Source organism: Emys orbicularis, chromosome 6 (genome assembly GCF_028017835.1).
Source record: "Emys orbicularis isolate rEmyOrb1 chromosome 6, rEmyOrb1.hap1, whole genome shotgun sequence".
Classification (NCBI taxonomy): domain Eukaryota; kingdom Metazoa; phylum Chordata; order Testudines; family Emydidae; genus Emys; species Emys orbicularis.
In genome coordinates, this window is record NC_088688.1 from 61,807,053 (window position 1) to 61,828,343 (window position 21,291).

The 21,291-nt window shown below is 38.1% G+C and overlaps 1 protein-coding gene across 2 annotated transcripts in view; it reads right to left on the reverse strand.

Annotated features, from left to right (window-relative positions):
- Positions 1-2,318: 2,318 nt before the first annotated feature.
- The window catches only part of RIOK2 (RIO kinase 2), a 31,875-nt gene continuing 12,902 nt past the window's right edge, over positions 2,319-21,291 (reverse strand). For both annotated transcript variants that reach the window (XM_065406267.1, XM_065406268.1), the window contains exons 5-10: positions 17,398-17,486; positions 15,339-15,530; positions 14,661-14,753; positions 12,451-12,984; positions 10,973-11,069; positions 2,319-2,604 (exon numbers count right to left, since the gene is read on the reverse strand). In XM_065406267.1, the coding sequence (XP_065262339.1) occupies positions 2,443-2,604; positions 10,973-11,069; positions 12,451-12,984; positions 14,661-14,753; positions 15,339-15,530; positions 17,398-17,486 (1,167 nt within the window). In that variant the 3' untranslated portion in view covers positions 2,319-2,442. The remainder of the gene's footprint in view (positions 2,605-10,972; positions 11,070-12,450; positions 12,985-14,660; positions 14,754-15,338; positions 15,531-17,397; positions 17,487-21,291) is intronic.

The window sequence follows — 21,291 nt, forward strand, 5'->3', positions numbered from 1 at the left end:
GCCATGGCCTCTCCACTTTGTGTCCATTGGGGATTTCACGTCAGTAATGTGTTGGATGGAAACTTCTATTTTCATTGCCTTTGGGGAACATGAAGTTTTTCACTTACTGTGGCCCATGCAGTACAAGGAAGTCCCTCAGAGTACTGCTCAAGTGGGTTCACAGTCCTGGACCATCTAGATTTAAGAAACTAAACTCAGCAGCAGCAGCTGTTTCTTGCGCCTCCACCACATTCTTCTTTGATCAACACTTTTCTTCAGGAATGTGCATGGTTACATCCATTTGAGATGGAGATATGGATGCTGCAGTAGCTGCCAGGTCACCTGCCCTCTGACTAACTGGAAGATCAGGCATCTCCTCAGCACTCACATCCTCACTGGGGCCGGAAGGCTCACTGTAAACATTTGTGTCTATGTATCTCAGGAGAGCTCCTTCCTGCTTAGATAAAAAAGCTTCCTTTGCTTGCTTTCTTTTTCTGAATGCTGCCCCAGAGGGGCGTTTTCTTCTTTCACTCATGACTGCTGTTCTGTACCAGCTATAGTGGCTCTCAACACTCAATTGAAGGGGACAAATAAGCAGGCTGGTAGCAGGGCCTGAGTGAGGGAAGATATCAGCGTCTTAAGGGCCTAACTGCCTCCTACTACTTCAGTTGACTGCCTGTTCTCCTCAAGTAGGTTCAGGGAAGCAGCAGGAAACAGGAAGCTCCCTGAGAAGCTGGTGTTAATCAGTCCAGGCTCCTGGGGGTGCTAGAGAGATACATAATAGGCTCCTCCCTCTCCCTGCAGCTCCTGCTGCTTTCTGTTATTCCCTCTCACCTTTTCTCCTGCCTGCCTGTTATGTTTCTTGTGACCTCCTTCCTCCAGCACAGCACTCCACCATCTCTGTGCATCTAGAGCAGAGAGAATACATATGCATCAGCAGCAGACACCATTTCCTACACTCTGGGTCCTAGTAGCGCACAGTCTGGCACCTGAGGTGGCCACCTCAGTTCGCCTCATGGTAAGGCCAGCCCTGCACAGACTGTAAATTTCAAATTCATATCAAATTCTCCTTTGTAAGGTCTCCATCTTACACACAAGGTGTGGTGGGGATGCAAGGTTGAAGGAAAATGTGAGAAGAGTTAAGGTTGTTTGGGTGAATGTATTTCTACTCTTTCTAGTTTTATTTTAAAGTGCAAACTTATATTTGAATTTTCAGGCTAACCTTTCTGATTTTCCCACAGAAACTAGTGTTCTCTTAAGGGCTTCCCCCATAAATAAATCAAAGACATAAAAAAAAAAAAAAACACCTAATGTTTTATATTTGCCTAGACATTAGGCTTGCTTAAAGTAGGGGTTCTCAACCTTTTTCTCTGAGCCCCCCAAAAAACTCCACAGCCCATCTGTGCCACAACTGTTTTTCTGCATATAAAAGCCAGTGCCAGGGTTAGGAGGTAGCAAACAGTGCAGTTGCCTGCGGGGCCCACACCACAGTGGGCCCCTCAAAGCTAAATTGCTCAGGCTTTAGTGTCAGCCCCAGGTGGTGGGGCTCAGGGCCCTAGGCCCTAGCAAGTCTAATGCTGGCCCTGGTGGGCAGAGTCCCTGAAGCCTGCTCTTGGAGTCCCAGGGGGCCCCCCAAGTCCCTGGTTGAGAACCACTGGCTTAAAGGATGAAGATGTTTATGTTTGCACAAGGTTTTCAAAATGCATGAGCACATTAGGTGCTGAAAGTTATGGTAATGTTCTTTGATATATAGTTTCCAGAATCATTTGCAACCGGCTTTCTGGTAAATTACTAGATGTTCAAGAGCTATATTTATTGGCAACTGAACAGGCAAATTCAGAGTCTGAGTGCCTGCCAGACCTATGCAACATCATTTTTATTACTTGTCTTTCCGGGCAAGATTTATATAAGACGCCTTGGAGTGAGAGTAAAATAAATGGGAGTTGCTAGATGCAAAGCTCTCTTATTAATTTATGGCTTATTAATCTTTGTACAGGTACAAAACCCAAATTCTTGTTAAGGGTGTAAACTACTTTGTTTCTGACTGTATCATGTGCACCTGAAAACAGATTCTTCAAAGACCTCTGCTTATAAATCAGATGGGTAGCATATTGGGGACGTGTTGAATAATTTTGGTTGTCAATTTCTTGTCATTGCAAACATGTTTTAAGAAGAAATACTTCATGGACAATTTTCAGACTAAACATCCACACTAAAATGCCTACAAGAGATACTGTAGGTCATTATTCCAGTTTAATTATCTTAACTGAGTCCCTAATTTAAAAATTAGGTACAATCATAGGTTTTACAGTTTCAAACTACAAAACAAAAAGACAAGGTTACAATAGCAAGAATGAAATTTATTGACTATAGATATAAACATTCCAATTTCCAAAAAAAGCAAGTATGTAATCTATGCATCATGGATAAAAATACTGATACTCCGTTGGAAGTTATAATGCATTAGCCCCAGAAACTAGCAGCATCCAAACTTGACTTAATATTGAACATATTTTCTCGACGCTGTTTGGTATAAACATTTGCCTCTCCTTTCTGTAACCGTCGTCTCAGAGCAGCTTTCTGCTGTTTAGTCAGTTGACGTTTTATCTTCTGTTTCACCAGTTCCTAAAAATAATTAAACCACATGCATCAGTATTGTTTGTATGACATATAACATTTTAGGACATACTAGTTTATATTTACACAGTGCTTTCCCATCCGAAAGTGCTTTATGCACAGATATAAAAAAAAAATGGTGAAGTTTGGTGCCTGGAGACTTTGTGCCTTTTTAAATGAAAAAAGTTACCTTGTGGATATTGTAAGTCCTTGGTACTTGTTATTTGGCTTGTGGCTATATTTTCTGGCACCCTTATTTTTTTTTTGAAAAAGTACTGTTTGCAGAAGTGATTTAAAATTCTTCCTTTAGTTGTTCCTCTGCAAAGAGGCAAGATACCTAACATAGTATGGGGGGGAGGGATAGCTCAGTGGTTTGAGCAATGGCCTGCTAAACCCAGGGTTGTGAGTTCAATCCTTGAGGGGGTCATTTGGGATATAGTTGAGGATTGGTCATGCGTTGAGCAGGGGGGTGGACTAGATGACCTCCTGAGGTCCCTTCCAACCCTGATAGTTTAGGGTATACGCTCTTACAAAGATCCACAGGGCAGGGACTATGTCTTCTTTTGTGTCTTGCACAGCCTAAACCACAGATGGTCACTTGAACAGCAACAGTAACTGCCATTTACCTAAACAGGGAGTAGTTTTCTAGTGCTTTCATACATACCATCCACAATTATTTATTCATGCTAGGTCCTACTTGCCATCATGATGGCAAAAGCTACACATCACAAAAATCAAACCACAGCTTAGTAGATTTTGGCTGCCGATTGCTCTGTAGTAGAGAAAATGCACAATTCAACTAACTCATTTCACTTAATTCCTCAGAATGAACTAACTAGAAAGGGACCTAAATCTCATTGAGGGGACCAATACAGTTAATTGATGTTAAAGAAGTTGCAATATTTGAAAAATCATGCCTGAGCAAGTAATCAACAGAGATTTTAGCAGTCTATTGCAGCCTCTTCTCCTTTGACACATCAAAATGCATCTTTCTCCTTACCCAATTTGACAAAAAACAAATTGGCTGCTTCTGTTGGGATAACTTGCAGGAGGCAAGCTTCATACATCTCATCGAAACAAAACAACAAAATCTTTCATAAAACCAAAACCACCTCCCAAATTAGCCTAAACTTCAGTGAAAGGCAGGCATGAACTAAGGATAAACCATGTACCTAGGCTTAGGGCTAAAAGACTGACCAGTTGAAAACAAAAAACAAAGGGCAGGTCTATACTACCCCTTATGTTGATATAACTTACGTCACTCACTGGGGTGAAAAAGCCACCCGGGAGTGACACAAGTTACAGTGACCTAAGCGCTGTCCACACTAGTGCTATGTCAGTGGGAGATACTCTCCCGCCAACACACAGCCTCTTCACCAGATGTGCCGCAGCTGTGCCAATGTAGCGCTTCTCGTGTAGACTAACCTCAAAACAAAACCCCCACAGCAACTCAAGAAGTACAGAAGTTGAGGTCCCAAAAACACCATCAACCTGATTGCGTTGCATATGTGGTATGTTCTGTTCCTGTTAAATGTGTAACTAAATAAATTACTATTTTTATTGTAAAATATACTCCATAAAATGCAGAGTGTAAAATGTAGCTGAGTTAGTGTTGTTACTGTAACTTTAGTTTTTGCATTTCTTAATTTAGGGCCTTTATGACACTATAAGAGAGCAATTAAGGTTCAAGAGTGAGACCGCATTGTGGGTTGAGAGAGAGAGAAAAAACAGCCTCTACAGCCTCCAGTTCAATCCAAAAATTGCATTTTCATTTCATTTAACCAATTATTTTATAAACCGAAAACAGCCCTCAGTTGAAGGCTAACTTTTTTTCAACCTCAGCATTATATAAAAGAATGCAAAGGCTCTTCTACAAAGAAGCTCAACACACATGATGGGGGGGGGGGGGGGGGAACAAAGCATGAAAAATAAAAAAAATCCTCTCATACTTTCTACCCTCAGCACTGAAACGCAAAATTAGTTGGTCCACCTAGCCCAGCATCCTGTCTTGACAGCGGCTGGTGCCAGATACTTCAGAGGGAATGAACAGACAAGGGTAATTTATTGAGTGGATCCATCCCCTGTCATGTAGTCCCACCTTCTGGCAGTCAGAGGTTAAGGGACACCCAGGGTTGCATCCCATACCATCTAAATAGCCATTGATGGACCTATCCTCCATGAACTCATCTAATTTTTTTACCACAGTTATACTTTTGGCCTTCACAATGTTCCATGGAAACAAGTCCCACAGGTTGACTGTGTGTTGTGTGAAGAAGTACTTCCTTTTATTTGTTTTAAACCTGCTATTAATTTCAATGGGTAACCTCTGGTTCTTGTGTTATTTAAAGGGGTAAATAACATTTCTTTATTCACTTTCTCCACACCATTCATGATTTTACAGACCTCTATCATATCCCCTTAGTCTTTTTTCTACACTGAACAGCAAGTCTTTTTAATTTCTCTTCATATGGAAGCTGTTCCATACCCCAATCATTTTTGTTGACAGTCTCTGTACTTTTTCCAATTTTAATACACTTTTTTTTAGATGAGGCGACCAGAACTGCAAGCAGGACTCAAGGTATGGGCATACCATCGATTTATATAATGGCATTATGATAGATAATAAGACAGGAAACTATCCATTCTGAATAGTTCCTAACATTGTTCGCTTTTTTGATTGCTGATGCACATTGAGTGGGTGTTTTCAGAAAACTATCCACAATGATGCCAAGATTTTTTTTTGAGTGGTAACAGCTAATTTAGATGCTATCATTTTGTATCGTCGGGATTATGTTTTCCAATGTGCATTACTTTGCATCCATCACCACAGAATTTCATCTGCCATTTTGTTGCCCATCACCCAGTTTTGTGCGATCCCTTTGTAACTCTTCATAGTCAGCACAAGAGTGATTTGCCAGGGTAGCTTGTGTGCAGGAAATGAACTTCAGAAGACACCCCCTTCTCACCCCAGCCCTTACATGCTAAGTGCCCCTTATTTCCCTGGCTATTTAGGGCATTCCACATCAAGCTTCAAGATATTGGGGAAAAAACTGCAGTTCACTTTCAAAAAATTCTAAATAAAAATAGAGACAAAATTGTTTTTAGTTATTGTTTCTCCTCACACTTGATTTTGTTTTTGCAAACAATTCCATTTATCATTTTGTAGCTTGGAGAAATTTGAAAGTAAACTTCTCCCCCTTGTGGTTCAAAATAGTACAGAGTTTTTCTGGCAACATGTACACACAACAACTGGAGAACTTTTGCAACATTAACACAAAAAAGGAAGCAAAAGCACATCAAATTTTAAAAAGTGGATTACACATGAAAACTATTTACTGTCATGCAGAGACATCACAAACATTTTCCACTGAATAGAGAGTCTCCTCTTGCAGGTCAATGTTGAAATGAGTAATTACGACTGATGTGAGCTACCCAGGTCCATGGAAACTTTTTTTCCTGTTGGTTTATAAGTACCAACATCCAACAAGTGAATTGTAACATCACATCTACTTCTCCTGCCTCTTCTCAATACCAGCTTCTTATAGAATTGGTTCTTGAACTAAGCATAATGAAACAGAACTGAAGCTGCAGTTTGTAAATGGAAATACCTGGTCAGATACATTTCTGCTATCATATCCAATACTACTGAGATGCTACTTCTTTGAATATTAACCTTCCACAGTCTCCTCTGACAAAAACCAGAAAAGATGACAAAAGGTCCACCAATTCCTATTATGCAGCAATTGCAAGAAGTTAGTAACGTGGGATATGCAAACCTGATCCTAACAATTCATGCTTAAGTGATCCAGGCAGATGGGAAATGGGGGACCCTACCACCCTCACAGACCCTACCACCAGGGAAAAATTTTTCTCAGACTGAAGTGCATATACTGGCCTACTTGCCCTGAGCAAGTAAATCTCAGTTTTTTCATCATAATCATGCTAAGGGTGGATGACTAGGTTGAGTGCATTGGACTGAATAGATCAAATCTTTATTATTTTAAAATTTTGCAAAATCCAGTTTTCCTCTGGTGGCTCATTTTGAATAAATCCTTAGTCAAGTTTGTGAGAGGGCAGTAAGATGCCATGTCAAAGTAATTAAATGTTTTAGCCTAAAATAGCTGGGATTTTCTATAGCTGATCAATTTAGTATCTCTTTTCTGGACATTCTTCAAAATGTGTACATACTATATGCTGTATTGTTTATATATAAATTCCTGATGCGATATACAAATTACATATAAATAAATATAGCCTATTTTAACATAGCTACAAAACCTGCACAGAGCACTCTTATTATTCCATGGATACAACTCATCTGGGCCTGTTGATTTATTAGAGTTCCTGCTTTTGCAAGCACAATGCTAATGTGCTTCCATGAAGACATATAGCTTATTTGGAAAGCCACAACCATATTAAGGTCGCTGCTGCCACCAAGTGGTTTTTCAATCTCAAGTCTGTAATCATTTCTTCTGTCTGAATTCAATAGTGCCTCCCTCTTTTTGGAATCCTACCTGCAAGATTGCATTCATTTCTAAGAATTTAAAGACTGTGCCTGTAGTGTTGTCAGTCCATCCCTTCTGCCAGGGGATTCCTGGACTATCACAGGAGTCATAGCTGCCTGTTAGCACTTGGTTCTAATCCTGAAGTTCCTTCTAGCACTGACAATAGGATTTCAATAAAAGGTGACAATTCTTACTCCAGGCAACTATTATGCATATAAAAGGATTAAGAATACATTTTCATTTAAGTTCTGGAAAATACTTTTTGGCTAGAATTACTTCAATAAATACAGCCAACATACAAAATTAATCATTCATATACATAGATAAAATATACTAAACAAATAAACAAACAGGCAAATGGTCTGGAAATAATACAACTACTTGAAGGCACTCTTGTATAAAGCAAGGCTATTCCATAGAAATAAAAGCATCAGTTAATAGGACCAAAAAAAAAAAAAAAAAAATCACTATTCTAGTGTTCCTCAAACAAGCGAAGTCCTTCATACACAAACTACAATCTATCAAGAATGAAAAAGCCCACCAAAATAATTATGATAGTCATATATTGGTTGTTAAAATACTTTGCAACAATCATCTGGACATGGTGATTCATGAAATATGCTAGGTCTGGATAAGGGTACATTACTAAAAGTGTGCAGAGATAATCTGCAGAGTTTGTTTCCTATTCCTATTTGCAAATGAAACCATCTCACCTGGTTTACAAAGGAAAGCATCTACAGCTAGAACAGATTTTAACCCATAGAAAGGTTATCGTACTAGTGAGGTGTTCAGCAGAAATTACCAAATTATTTCTTCATTTGGTGCAGCAGAAGATATGTTAACTTGTACAGAGTATTAGCCATCCTTTCCTTCAGGGAGCTTTCTAAAATGAGCTTGCATTTATTTAAAGTATGACAGAAGGAGCCAGCATAGCTATTTTTAGTTGAGTGCGGGGGTTGAGGTATTAAATACAGCTATAAAAATTCTCTCATTCTTCAGAGAGAGTCAAATTTACACTACTGAAGTGGTTTAATGCCAAAGTTTTAGGGAAAGATGCTAAATAAATTTCTAGGAAGAGAGGAGGTGGGTAGGTCAAATTGCCTCGACTTATTTTAAATGTACTTCTCACTTTACTTTCCAAACCATTTTTTGTTTTTTAAGTTTGGCAAGCAATAGAAGGGAACAAACTGATTGTATGTTAGATAGTGGCCTACCAACATAGACATTTGTGGTTGCTTACATGTAAAAGAGTTCATATTATTCCTGGGGGAATTCTGCGCATCTGCAGACATGCAGCATTCTTCTGTGCCATATAATTTCGTATTTTCCCGCATAAAATGCATTTTGCTCAAGAAGTGCTGCAGTTCTGCCTTTTGCCTGCCAGAGGCCACTGTGGCACCAGAACACCAGCTGCATGAACGCAGATGCCCGTTCTGGTGCCACAATGGCCTCTGGGTGGCAAAAGGCAGAACTACAGCACTTCTGGGGCAGAATGTATTTTCTGTGGGGGAAAAAATTCTATGCCCAGTGCTGCAGAATTGACCCAAGGAGTAGAAGTTCATCACAGCACCCTGCCCGCAGAGCCAGGTTTGGACAGAGTGGAGCACACAGGGCTGTTGGGGAGGGGGGCAAGGGACGGGGGAGGGTGGTCCACAGACCGGGGTTCATAATGGCCAGTGGCGGGGACAGACTGAGGCATGGACTCAGGAGCTAGTGGGGTGACAACGTTGAGCTTGGGGATGGGGGCTGCAGAGACCCATGGGGATGGGGAGTGTGGGGACAGGGGCAGATGTGCTTGACTGAATGGGAGAGACTTTGGGAAGTCTCTCCCATGCAGATCCTGTCTGACCCCACTCTCCAACAACCCCCCGCCCTTCCCCCCAAAAAAACCTTTCCCATCCACCTGCAGGTTCACTCATTCCCTCCCCCCTTAGCTCCTTCGTTACTCCGACTCCCCCAAGCCTTTGCACTACTTCTGACAGGGGCAGGAAATCCAGTTCTGTATTGTAATTTAAATGAATTACTCAAAGTTCTACATTAATATGCCTAGTAAGGAATCTATTAGTCAAAAAACAAACAAAAAAACCACACCCACAATCTTTTTTTTTTTTTGGTCTGTATTGTTACAGACATACTCACTGACAGATATTTTGCAATAAAGTACCAAAATAATTGAAACTGGCATGATTATATTGTGTTATTTTGACAAAACAAATAAGCAGACTTGTGCAGAATTTTCAAATATTGTGTGCAGAATTTTTAATTTTTGGCGCAGAATTCCCCCAGGAGTATCATATGCTGGAGTTGAACTTAAGTTGTTGGACATCTAACTGGCAGCTGCAACCAAAGAGGAGCACAGCCTGGTGGCAAAGAAATCTTTGGGAAGTGTTGCAGATCTAATCATTACCATTTTGGGTGGGGGAAGAAGGGCTAACATGATTACTTAAAATGGTATTACCAGCCCTGTTTTCTCCTTCTTCCCCTGGACATCCCAGGAAAGAGCCATTATTCGTTCCAGGTACATGTCACACTTCAAATTCAAAAGTTTAAAAGGGGAATTAGAAAGTACACAGGGTGCAGGCAATGCCATTTCATACATAAACTATAGAAAAGCCTGCTGGGACTGGGAATGAGTGGCAACCTTCTTCCCAGAGAGTGAACACACCATCTTTGATGCTCTTGATCTCCACTGGCTGAGACTGCAAATTTAGGAGTATGCTGCCAAGACAACATAAAAGAAATCATATACAAATAAGGAAGCCTGTAAGTTTGTTGTCTGGCACAAGTGAACGTACACAATCTAAAATTTCTCTCTGCTGAAAAATGTATGATGATAGAAGAAACAAGCCTACAAGAACATCATGCTTTCTCCTTAGATCACAAGGTTGCTAGAGGCAAAAAAAAAAAAAGCCTCTGAAGAGCACAATTCCTCTTTAAATAGCAGATATGGTTAAAGTTACATCAACCATGTTTTGCAACGTCTCAAAATTGTTCTGGATTTTCTGCTTCCCTCTACAATCAGGAGGATAAAATACTCAGGGCCCTGTGTACTCCACCGCAAATTGGACTTCTATTCTGTGGCAAAGACCCTAAACTATGCAGTATTAAGGTGCAGCAGAAGGAAAGTCTGGACAATTTTATTTAAATTGTAAAAATTGAACATTTTACTGAATTAAATAGGAAAATGAATAATGCAACCATTCTAGTATCCCCTATATTTTTCCACACACAAAATTTAATATATTTAAGGCTGTGCCACATTTTTGGCTTTCAACATACTGCAGATTTTTGTACTGACAATACATAATGCAGAAGTTGTCAGGGGAGCTAGAGGTTTGAGCAGTGGGATAGGATACAGCTGTAGCTCTTGATATCTGGGGAAGCATCAAAGAAAATTTGGGATTATAGGATAAACCTTTAACTGGATGCTTCTGCTAAAGTGATGAACAGTGAAATACATAACAGTGTTAACATTTATATCATTGTCTTTCAATTGCAGAGTTAACACCACTCAAGGAAATATGAAACAGTTCACACACCTTGGAGCTAAGGTTTCAGGCTTTCTGAAGTTTCTGAAGACAATTGCTTTGGTTTACCTTTATTTTAAAATTTTAAGGTTATCTTCACCAATATGTCCACATTTGGTTTGTTTAAAAAAAAACAACAACAAAAAAACAAAAAAACATAAAAACTTAGATTCTGGAACACAATTCCATGATCATGGAATCACAGAAGACACCAGAATCCGATAACACTAATTTGGACTGACCCACAAGTTACAGTTGGAAGACAGTTTTAATAACAAAACATTGACATCTTACAATTTTAAAAATCTACAGAGGTAAACTAGAAAGCATGTATACATTAGTTACCTGAGGAATTGTTGAACAGCTCCCCAAACTGCCAGCGGAGGTGGTACTTAAGGTTCTCGTTCTGTGTTCATTGATGTGAATCATACTTTCTTCGTCTCTACAATATATAAAATGGATTTTTATTTCATCTAGCAAAAAGACAAGACAAATATCCTTTGGCTACAATCCACCATATTCTAATAGTAAGTTTTACTGATACAGTCTAAAAATTTCCAACACAATTTAATATTTGCATAACAAGGAAAATTTACATTTTGCAATATTAACTTGACTTCAATGTGATGGGTCTTTTATAACCGCTAAAGATTTTCAGATCTGATTTGTAACACGATACAATGACCAAGAACATATTAAATGCCAGAAATGTTGTTCTAAAAAACTAAAAGTGACAGTGATATTTTATATTTATGCTCAGTCAATGATCTCCATTTCAAATTTGCTTAGTTTACATGTAAAAAATAAACAAGCCAAATAAAAACCAAAACCAAGCAGGCTTGCTTCTTGTATCACTGTATTGCTTAGCAATGCCAACAGTACTAAAAACTTGTCTGTCAGCAAAGTAAACCAATATGACATGTAGCAGAAGGATGTTTTCACCACAACACTACTTTCATTCCCTACATGCCAAAGAAAAACCCTAACAAACCATGATGGCAACATTTCCTAACTTAAAAAGTGACATATGCAATATCTATGTTTCTAATTCCCCCGCTAGTAATGCACATTACATAAGTTAAATATTAGGTTTTCCTGATGTCTATGCCATGCTGTCCAGACAACAAATCATTTAATACAAAACGGACTGGGTGGGCTGTGGAGAGAAAATGGGGCTACTGCTTGATGTACTCATTCTATTACACGCACCTGTCCGCCCAGCTCTTTTTGGTGGTACAGAGCTCATGCATCAAGGGGCTAGAATAGAGGTAATTATGATCTCTAAACAGGACAGGCAAGGAACTGATAGCCAGAATAACAAAAAGCTAAGTTATTATGATTGGATCTCAGAGGGTTTGTGCTCCTCAGCTAACAAGAATAATTTCACTTCAAGAAACAGTGTTTCAATTACAAACTGCACCATAAAAATAATTGTGGAGTAGTATTTTAACAACACGAAACCCTTTTTCATTGGTATAAACAGTTTAAATATTTATTCAATAGAAAAGTGTAGACTAGCTATAGAAGGTAAGTGGAACTAAACTCAGACACCCAAGTCTAGTTATTACATTTTGTACTCTGGAGCAAGACGACTGATCTGTCACACTAGAAAACATATAAACGTAATACTAATCAATAGGTTACCTAGCATCTGGTCAAAAGGAAAGTAGCATATGTTCACTCTAAGATTAGAAATATATTTTCAATTTAAGCAGGGGTGGCTGAACAGCAGTGCATGCTGAACTACTTGAAAGAGGTTCATTTATTGAAAAGAAGAAAAAAATAAATGGGAGCCTTCCAAAACAGTCAATATGAATCTATACCTGAAAGGCCTGAATTCTCTGTTTAATGTTGACAAGTCAACCAGATCAGGGCATTCATCTTCATACTCTTTGTCAGCAGGGTCTTCTCCTTGACCTATATGATCTTCAATTTTGGTGGTATTTTCAGTTCTCCTTTCATCCTCAGAAAAATCAATTGCAGAACTCTCTGCATTATTACTGGCTTTCCCTGCAATAATTTGCCCTTCAACTTTTTCTAGAGCATGGCTGAACTCAGTCATATCTAAACTTTCTGCCTTTTTACTACTGTCAGCTATATCAACTTCTTTACTGCTATTCACCAAAACTTTAGAGGATTTGATTTCAGTGTCATCTTCCAATTCATCTGTGAAATTTATTTTGTTTTCTTCTGTGGTATACAAATTTACTTTCCCATCAACATCGTCTACAAGTGGTGTAAAAACTGTTTTATAATCCTCCTCATCAGGACCAGCTGGGTAAAGCAGTTCATCATCCTCCTGCATTTCTTTTGTGTAGCCACTGGCTGCAATCTCTACGTCAAGAGAGCACTCTCTCCTGGAGAAGATAAGAAGATTAAAGCATAAATAGTTTCCCCTCAACATATTAAATCAATTTAGTAATTTTTTTTTTTTAAAAAAAAGCAATGACTACCAAAGTGCACTATCATTAAACTGCCAGTGTTAAAGGACTATCAAAGGTATATAATTCTGCTACCCTTACACATGCTGAGTAGAACCTTACATAAGACAGTCTCATTGAACTTAATATGATAACAAGTGACAGAATATGGCCGATAAAAGTACAATGTCATTTGTATAAGAAGTTACCTCATGCTCAGATGACAATTTCATCATTTACAGCTATATGACTGAACAATGTCCGTACACTTCTGCTGAAGTGTAATTATAATTTAACATTGACTTAAGTGTATTACACTACATTACATAAGTGCAGAATTAGTGCTTCTAGATTATCAAAAGTTATATATTTTGCATGTTTTGGTTAAAACGTGGTTCCCTTCTGAAAAGGGACTGAAAAGAACCTGGTAGGGTTTATTATTTCAATATCGCCTAGATCAAATGTACTCACAAGGGTTTTGTTTTGTCTTTCAAAAAAGGACATGAAATTTGAAAAAGCAAATTTCCATCTGAAAACTTTGGAACTTAGAAAACAACTCTGCCTTGCCCATCATCAGCAGTACAGAGACCAACAGCTCACTCTCTCATAGCAGTGTTGTTCTAACTGGAATAAAAATGTACTTTGAAGTAAACAGATATGACAGAGTATAAGCAATGAGCTGATCTGTTGAATAACAGGTGTCATTTTTATACAGTTGTTTTTCAAAATAGAACTATATTTCAGTGATTTTCATTATCTGAGGCCTGAAAAATTTGTTCTTTCTAGATTTACTAACTTTCTTGAAAAACCTCCACTCCAAATGAATTCACATAAAGGAATGCCCCACAAGTGCAATAATTGGGTTGAGGGGTGAGAAAAATACTGTTCTGTATTATTGTGGCATCTCTTAGGCCTGGTCTACACTAACCCCCAAATTCGAACTAAGGTACGCAACTTCAGCTACGTGAATAACATAGCTGAAGTCGACATTCCTTAGTTCGAACTTACCGCGGTTCAGACGCGGTCCACACGCGGCAGGCAGGCTCCCCGTCGACTCCGCGGTACTCCTCTCGCCGAGCTGGAGTACCGCAGTCGACGGCGAGCGCTTCCGGGATCGATTTATCGCGTCCAGACCAGACGCGATAAATCGAACCCGGAACTTCGATTGCCAGCCGTCGAACTACCGCGGTAGTGTAGACCTGGCCTTAGTGATGTGTCCTAGAGCACCATTTGGATCAGGTCTTGGAAGAGTCCTCTTCCAACTACAAGAACACAGGCATTACGGTTTCCTGATGGTAGTAAAATGTAAAATGGGGGTGAAGTTTCAGGATGTCACCTATAATGATTTTGGTAAGACTGAGCATCGACATTTCTGATATTAAGAATAAAGAAAATCCTATATTAAAATGAAAAGGAAAAAGAAAAGAGATGCAAGGCTGTCCCCCCAGTTCTCCAGCAAAAGACTTCATGGAGGTCATTAATTAAACAGCATACAACTGAAAACCAGTTGTGAACATTTTGGCCAGTGTTCTCATAATATAAAACTTGTACAGAGAGCACTCTGTCATCTTTATTGATCAATATAAGACCCCTAATCAAGTTACATTTCTCACCTGATATCCTGGAAGGTTGGGAAAAGTTCACTTTCATAGCTGAAACGCTTCTTAAAAAAGTCTCTAATGCATTTAACATCTCTGTCAAAATACCTGGAAAAATAAAGAATTGTTTTGCACAGAATTAAAGTTAAGAGAGCTACAAGCATTTTGGTACGCTTCTAAACATCTCAAGTTCTACTTCATATCTGTCACACCATAGCTTCAGTGTATTAATCCTTCCACATAAGCACATCTTATATTTTTTCTGAATTTTAGAAAATGAGGTATTCTTCCAGCTTTGTCAAACTTCATTTTCTATTAGCCAGATTTGTTCTGGAAAGGAAATCCCTGTTGTCTTTTTTTTCCACTTTCCTAAACAGTGATTAAGCTACCACATAGCTGAAAACAGAAAACTCAAAGACACAAAAATGAACCACACAGTATCAATTGAAGTTTGACCTGGCTTCCTGAGAACGTCTGCAAGAACCAATCATGTGTCCATTCTAAATTTTGACATTTATGTCTGTGGATAAATAAAACGGAGTATATTTTTGTGGCACTTTTAGTTGTACAAGATGACATTGCTAGAAGACAGTTAAGAGCGGATACAGAAGAATGAATAATCAGTGCTAATAAATTACAATAATTTCAAATGGCCAAACTGATTTTGAAAATGCTGTAAGACTGAATATATACCATTCAGCATTTGGATGAGATGTTGACACCATCTGTGGGAAATCAATCATGGTAACCTGGTCCTCGCTGTCCAATAAGAGATTGAATTCATTGAAATCTCCATGAATCAAACCATGGTTGGCAAGTTTTACAATTAGTTCCATTAACTCACTATACACAGATGCAGGATCTTCTATTTGATGCACTTGGCACCTAAAAACATTAAGAAAAAATTCTAAACTATTAAGGGTATAAGAAAATGAAAAGTTAAAGCAAAAAACACAACTCCATTGCAAAATAAACCCCACCCGTCTTCACATTTGGCACTCTTGTTTGGCTGACTTCTTATGAGATCTAAGAATAACGGAGTATGGAAAATAAGCTATTTTTTTTTCATCCCTTATAGTATTTTCTCCATAGCAGAACTGTAAAATAATGATGGAGAAGAGTGGTGAAGCTTGTAGTGTTGACGTCATGCATTACCTGTTGTGGAATTAAAGATAAAACTTCCATCTGTAGCACCTTTCACTGCACTAAATTCACTTCATAAATGGGGAGAGAGGGGAGTGCTGAAAATTTGAAAGGAATTTTCTTTTCATTAGTGTTCAATTAATTTAAATTTTGATTTTGATTCCTTTTTGATTAAACAGCTCACTTCAGATGCCTACCTTATGTTAGAACAGGGGTTGGCAACCTTTCAGAAGTGATGTGCCGAGTCTTCATTTATTCACTCTAATTTAAGGTTTTGCATGCCAATAATACATTTTAATGTTTTTAGAAGGTCGCTTTCTATAAGTCTATAATATATAACTAAACTATTGTTGTATGTAAAGTAAATAAACATTATAAAAACCTTAAGAAGCTTCATTTAAAAATTAAATTAAAATGCAGAGCCCCCCAGACTGGTGGCCAGGACCCGGTTAGTGTGAGTGTCACTGAAAATCAGCTCGCATGCCGCCTTCGGCACGCGTGCCATAGGTTGCCTACCCCTGTGTTAGAATGTGACCTGGTTTGTTCTAAAACTGCAGTTGATTTATTTTAGATACTAGGATACGTATAAAGGTCGTGCAAATGAATCAAATCAGCTTTTCAAATGTAAACTTTAAAAATATTTTAATGTTTTAAAAATCATTTGGTCAGATAATGCAAAATGACTTAACAATTAAACACAGCATGACCTCTCCTGACTGAAGATTACCTACCTCCAGCACGATTGCTGTAACACAAAAATATGTATGTAAAAAAGAAAAGATTTCTTTCTGAATTTGAAAGTGGTGAGTAGTAACTTAAGAGTCAATTACAAGAACAAGGGAGCATGAACTGAAGCCAAGGAAAGACCATACAGTAACATGAACAACACTTTTCAGAGAGTGCAGTTGTCACAGAGAGTAAGCTGCCCTGTTGCAGTCTTTGGTGAACTGCATAAAAATCTCATCAGGTGTAACTGCTAAAACAAGAAGAAATGACCCTAAAGCGACTTCATGGTTGTTAGCCATTCTATAGTGTCCAATATCAAATTGACACGCAGTTTCAGTAGGACTTACTAAAATACTTAAAGCTGCAATCATTAAAAAAGCTGGATGATGAGAAATACTTCTTGCTTTGTATAAAATTTTGTACTTCTGAATCTCTTCATATGGGTAGTGGCATTACTTGTGATACTTGCCAACACTGTTCGACCACCGTCTGAGATTTTAAAACATGTTACCAATCTGCTTTAATTCCTTTTTACTGGATAAAGGAACAGTACATTTCTTTGTATGGGGAAGGAAGAAAGGAGGGGAGCATAACTGGAATTCCCCTCCCAACTAACTTGGATTCAAAGGATGCTCTGTTACTATAGTCAGGCTGGGCTACAGAGTATCAATTGACTCCATGGAGAATGGTGGGCCACTGTTAGCTCCTATCTGACTAAAAAAGCACAGTCATTGTCTTATGCATAAATATTCAGCTATCATTTTTACCTACACTACTGAATCAGAGTGCCTCTGAGCAAGTACCTCAATTAAGACTTCCAAAATCATAGTTACTGTATTCAATTTAGTCTTAAATGGGAGTTCGTGTTTCAATTAATACTTACAGAGGGTAACCACTAATAAGTTCCATAACTACTGCATGTCTATTGTAGTCAAATGGTTTTGGAACAGGAAATTTTCGATCATGCAAAGCCTGGAAAGAGACAATGTGTTGGAAGGTTAGTGCTACTGGATACCAAGGCAAACAAGCAAGTTCTCATATATTATTAAATGGTATATATTATTAAATTGTAAACGCTTAGTGGCAGAGCATATGTATTCCTATTGATGTACAGCACCTAGCACATTTTGGGCAGCACCACAATACAACTTATAACAAAAAGATTAATGTGTCCCATAAACTAGACAAATATTTTGACATATCAAGTAATTGAGTAAAAAGATTTATAGATCATAAGGCCACAAGGGACCATTGTGATCATCTAGTTTGACCGCCTGTATAAACACAGGCTATAGGACTTCCCTGAATTAATTCCTGTTTGAACTAGGGCATCTCTTTCTGAAAACATACATTCTTGATTTTAAAATTTCCAGTGAGGGAGAATCCACCAAAACCCTTGGTGAATTATTGCAATGGATAATTATTCTCATCATTAAAAATTTGTGCATTATTTCCAGTCTGAATTTGTCTAGCTTCAACTTCCAGCCATTGGATCATGTTGTACCTTTCTCTGCTAGACTGAAGACCCCACAATCAAATATTTGTTCCCTACCTAGATACTAATAGACTAATCAAGTCACCCCTTAACCGTCTCTTTGTTAGACTCAAAGAGCTCAATATATTTAGCTTATCACTATAAGATATACTTTCCAATCCTTTAATTGTTCTTATGGCTGTTCTCTGAACCCTCCTCCAATTACTCAACTTTTTTCTTGAATAGAATACTATTTATTTAAATACATTTTCAACTATATTAGTTGCAATTACAACACAGAATACAAAGTGTACAGTGCACACTTTATATTTATTTTGAACAACAAATATTTGCACTGTAAAAAAGAAATAGTATTTTTCAATTCACCTAATACACGTACTGTAGTGCAATCTCTTTATCATGAAAGTTGAACTTGCAATGTAGAATTATGTATGAAAGAACCTGCATTCAAAAATAAAACAACGTACAACTTTAGAGCCTATAAGTCCAATCAGTCTTACTTCTTGTTCAGCCAATCGCTCAAACAAGTTTGTTTACATTTGCAGAAAATAATGCTCCTGCTTCTTGTTTACAGTGTCACCTGAAAGTGAGAACAGTTGTTTGCATGGCACTGTTGTAGCTGTGTCGCAAGTTATTTACATGCCAGATGTGCTAAAGATTCATATGTCCCTTTATGCTTAACCACCATTCCAGAGGACACGTGTCCATGCTGATGATGGGTTCTGCTCGATAACGATCCAAAGCAGTGCAGACCAACACATGTTCATTTTCATCATTTAAGTCAGATGCCACCAGCAGAAGGTTGATTTTATTTTTTGGTGGTTTGGGTTCTGCAGTTTCTGCATCAGAGTGTTGCTCCTTTAAGGCTTCTGAAAGCATGCTCCACATCTCGCCCCTCTCAGATTTTGGAAGGCACTTCAGATTCTTAAACCTGGTGTCGAGTCCTGTAGCTATCTTTAGAAAATTCACATTGGTATCTTCTTTACATTTTGTCAGATCTGCAGTGAAAGTGTTCTTAAAACGGACAACATGTGTTGGGTCATCATCAGAGACTACTAGAACATGAAATATATGGCAGAATGCGTGTAAAACAGAGCAGGAGATGTACAATTCTCCCCCAAGGAGTTCACTCACAAATTTAATTAACACTTTTTTTTAAAACAAGCGTCATCAGCATGGAAGCATGTCCTCTGGAATGATGGCCGAAGCATGAAGAGGCGTATGAATCTTTAGCGCATCAGGCACGTAAATATCTTGCGACGCCAGCTACAACAGTGCCATGCGAACGTAAACAAACTTGTTTCTCTTAGTGGTTGGCTGAACAAGAAGTAGGACTGATTGGACTTCTAGGCTCTAAAGTTTTACATTGTTTTGTTTTTGAGTGCAGTTATAAATGTATTTTTTTTGTTACATAAATTGCACTTTCATGATAAAGAGATTGCACTACAGTACTTGCATGAGATGAATTGAAAAATACTATTTCTTTTGTTGATCATTTTTACAGTGCAAATATTTGTAATAAAAATATTATAAAGTGAGCACTGTACACTTTGTATTCTGTGTTGTAATATAAATCAATATATTTGAAAATGTAGAAAAACATCCAAAAATATTTAATAAATTTCAATTGGTATTATTGTTTAACAGTGCAATTAATCGCGATTAATCTTTTAAATCGCCATTTTTTTTTGAGTTAATCACGTGAGTTAACTGCGATTAATTGACACCCCTATTCTCGAATTGTTAACAACAGAACTGGATACAGTATTCCAGCAGTGAGCGCACCATTCCCAAATATAGAGGTAATATAGTCTCCCTACTTCTACTCAATATTCCCAGGATTAAATTAGCCCTTTTGGCCACAGTATTGCACCCAGAGCTCATGTTCAGCTGATTATTCACTATGATCCCCGAGCCCTTTTCAGATTTATTGTTTCCCAGAAGACCCCCATCCTGTAACTAACTCTATAGCTATATATATCTAGAGAGAGAGAGAGAGAGTGTTAGAGTTACAGTATATATATATATATATACAGTATAATATATATATATATATATATATATATGAATGACTTGGTATTTAGCCATATTGAAGCACATATTGTTTGCTTCGACCTAATTTACCAAGTGATCCAGATCACTCTGTATCAGTGACCTTTTCTTTCCATTATTTTTATTTATCACTCCCGCAATCTTTGTGTCATCTGAAAACTTCATCAGTGATGATTTTATGTTTTATCCCAGATCATTGATAAAAATGTCAAATAGCATAAGGCAAAAAGATACATGATAGCAGAATTTTCATTATAAAGACCAGAGACTGGGATACTACTGTATGATGACTGAAATGGCAAAGTTCAGATTCCAGATCTGAAATTATGTACATGTACTATCACCTTGTTTATAGTTCCACTATCCTGGGTCTGGAGAAAACTGGAGATGTAACAAGGAGAACAGAATGGAATCAGATCTGGTCTGGTGGCCCAGACAAACAGCAGCAGATAACTGGGGGATGCTGTTTCAAGAACTAAACAAATCCCACATTTTAAGTTTTTGCCAATTCCATTCTGTCTGGCTAATCTTATTCCTTCTGCAGTTCCATAAATACAAAAGTTCACGGTCCTGAATAATTAAGCTTCATCATCCCCCATTTGTCTATAATGTGGTTAAGATCATAACTGTGGCATTACTAAAAAGAACAGGAGTACTTGTGGCACCTTAGAGACTAACAAATAAATTTGTTAGTCTCTAAGGTGCCACAAATACTCCTGTTCTTTTTGTGGATACAGACTAACACGGCTGCTACTCTGAAATCTGGCATTACTGTTAGCCTTTTTAGATGCAAACTCAATTGAGGCACACAACTCCATCACAAGTTCATTTTCTATCCCTATATATTCTGTTACCTACAATGGATTTCACAACCAATGAGATTTCACTATCACATAGTTCACAGTAATATCAAAATAAGTAATTTAAGATGGATTTATTTTTAAATCTCCATATTTCTTCCTGTTCTGGGCACAATCTGAAACCTCTGCAGACTTTCCCCCAGTACATTCTAAATGTGTATGTGTACGGGGGGCGGTGGGCGGGGAGGTACATGGGAGGAAAGGGAAACCAACAAGAGATCTGGGTTTGGGGTTTTTGGTTAAATTAGGAAAATTAAAGTTTCAGAGGAAAAAAAAAAACAGCAAAATCGTTAGGGAATCTAATGCCAAATTCTGTCTATATTTCTGTGAACATTTACTGCTGGGGGAATTCTGAGCCACTGCACATGTG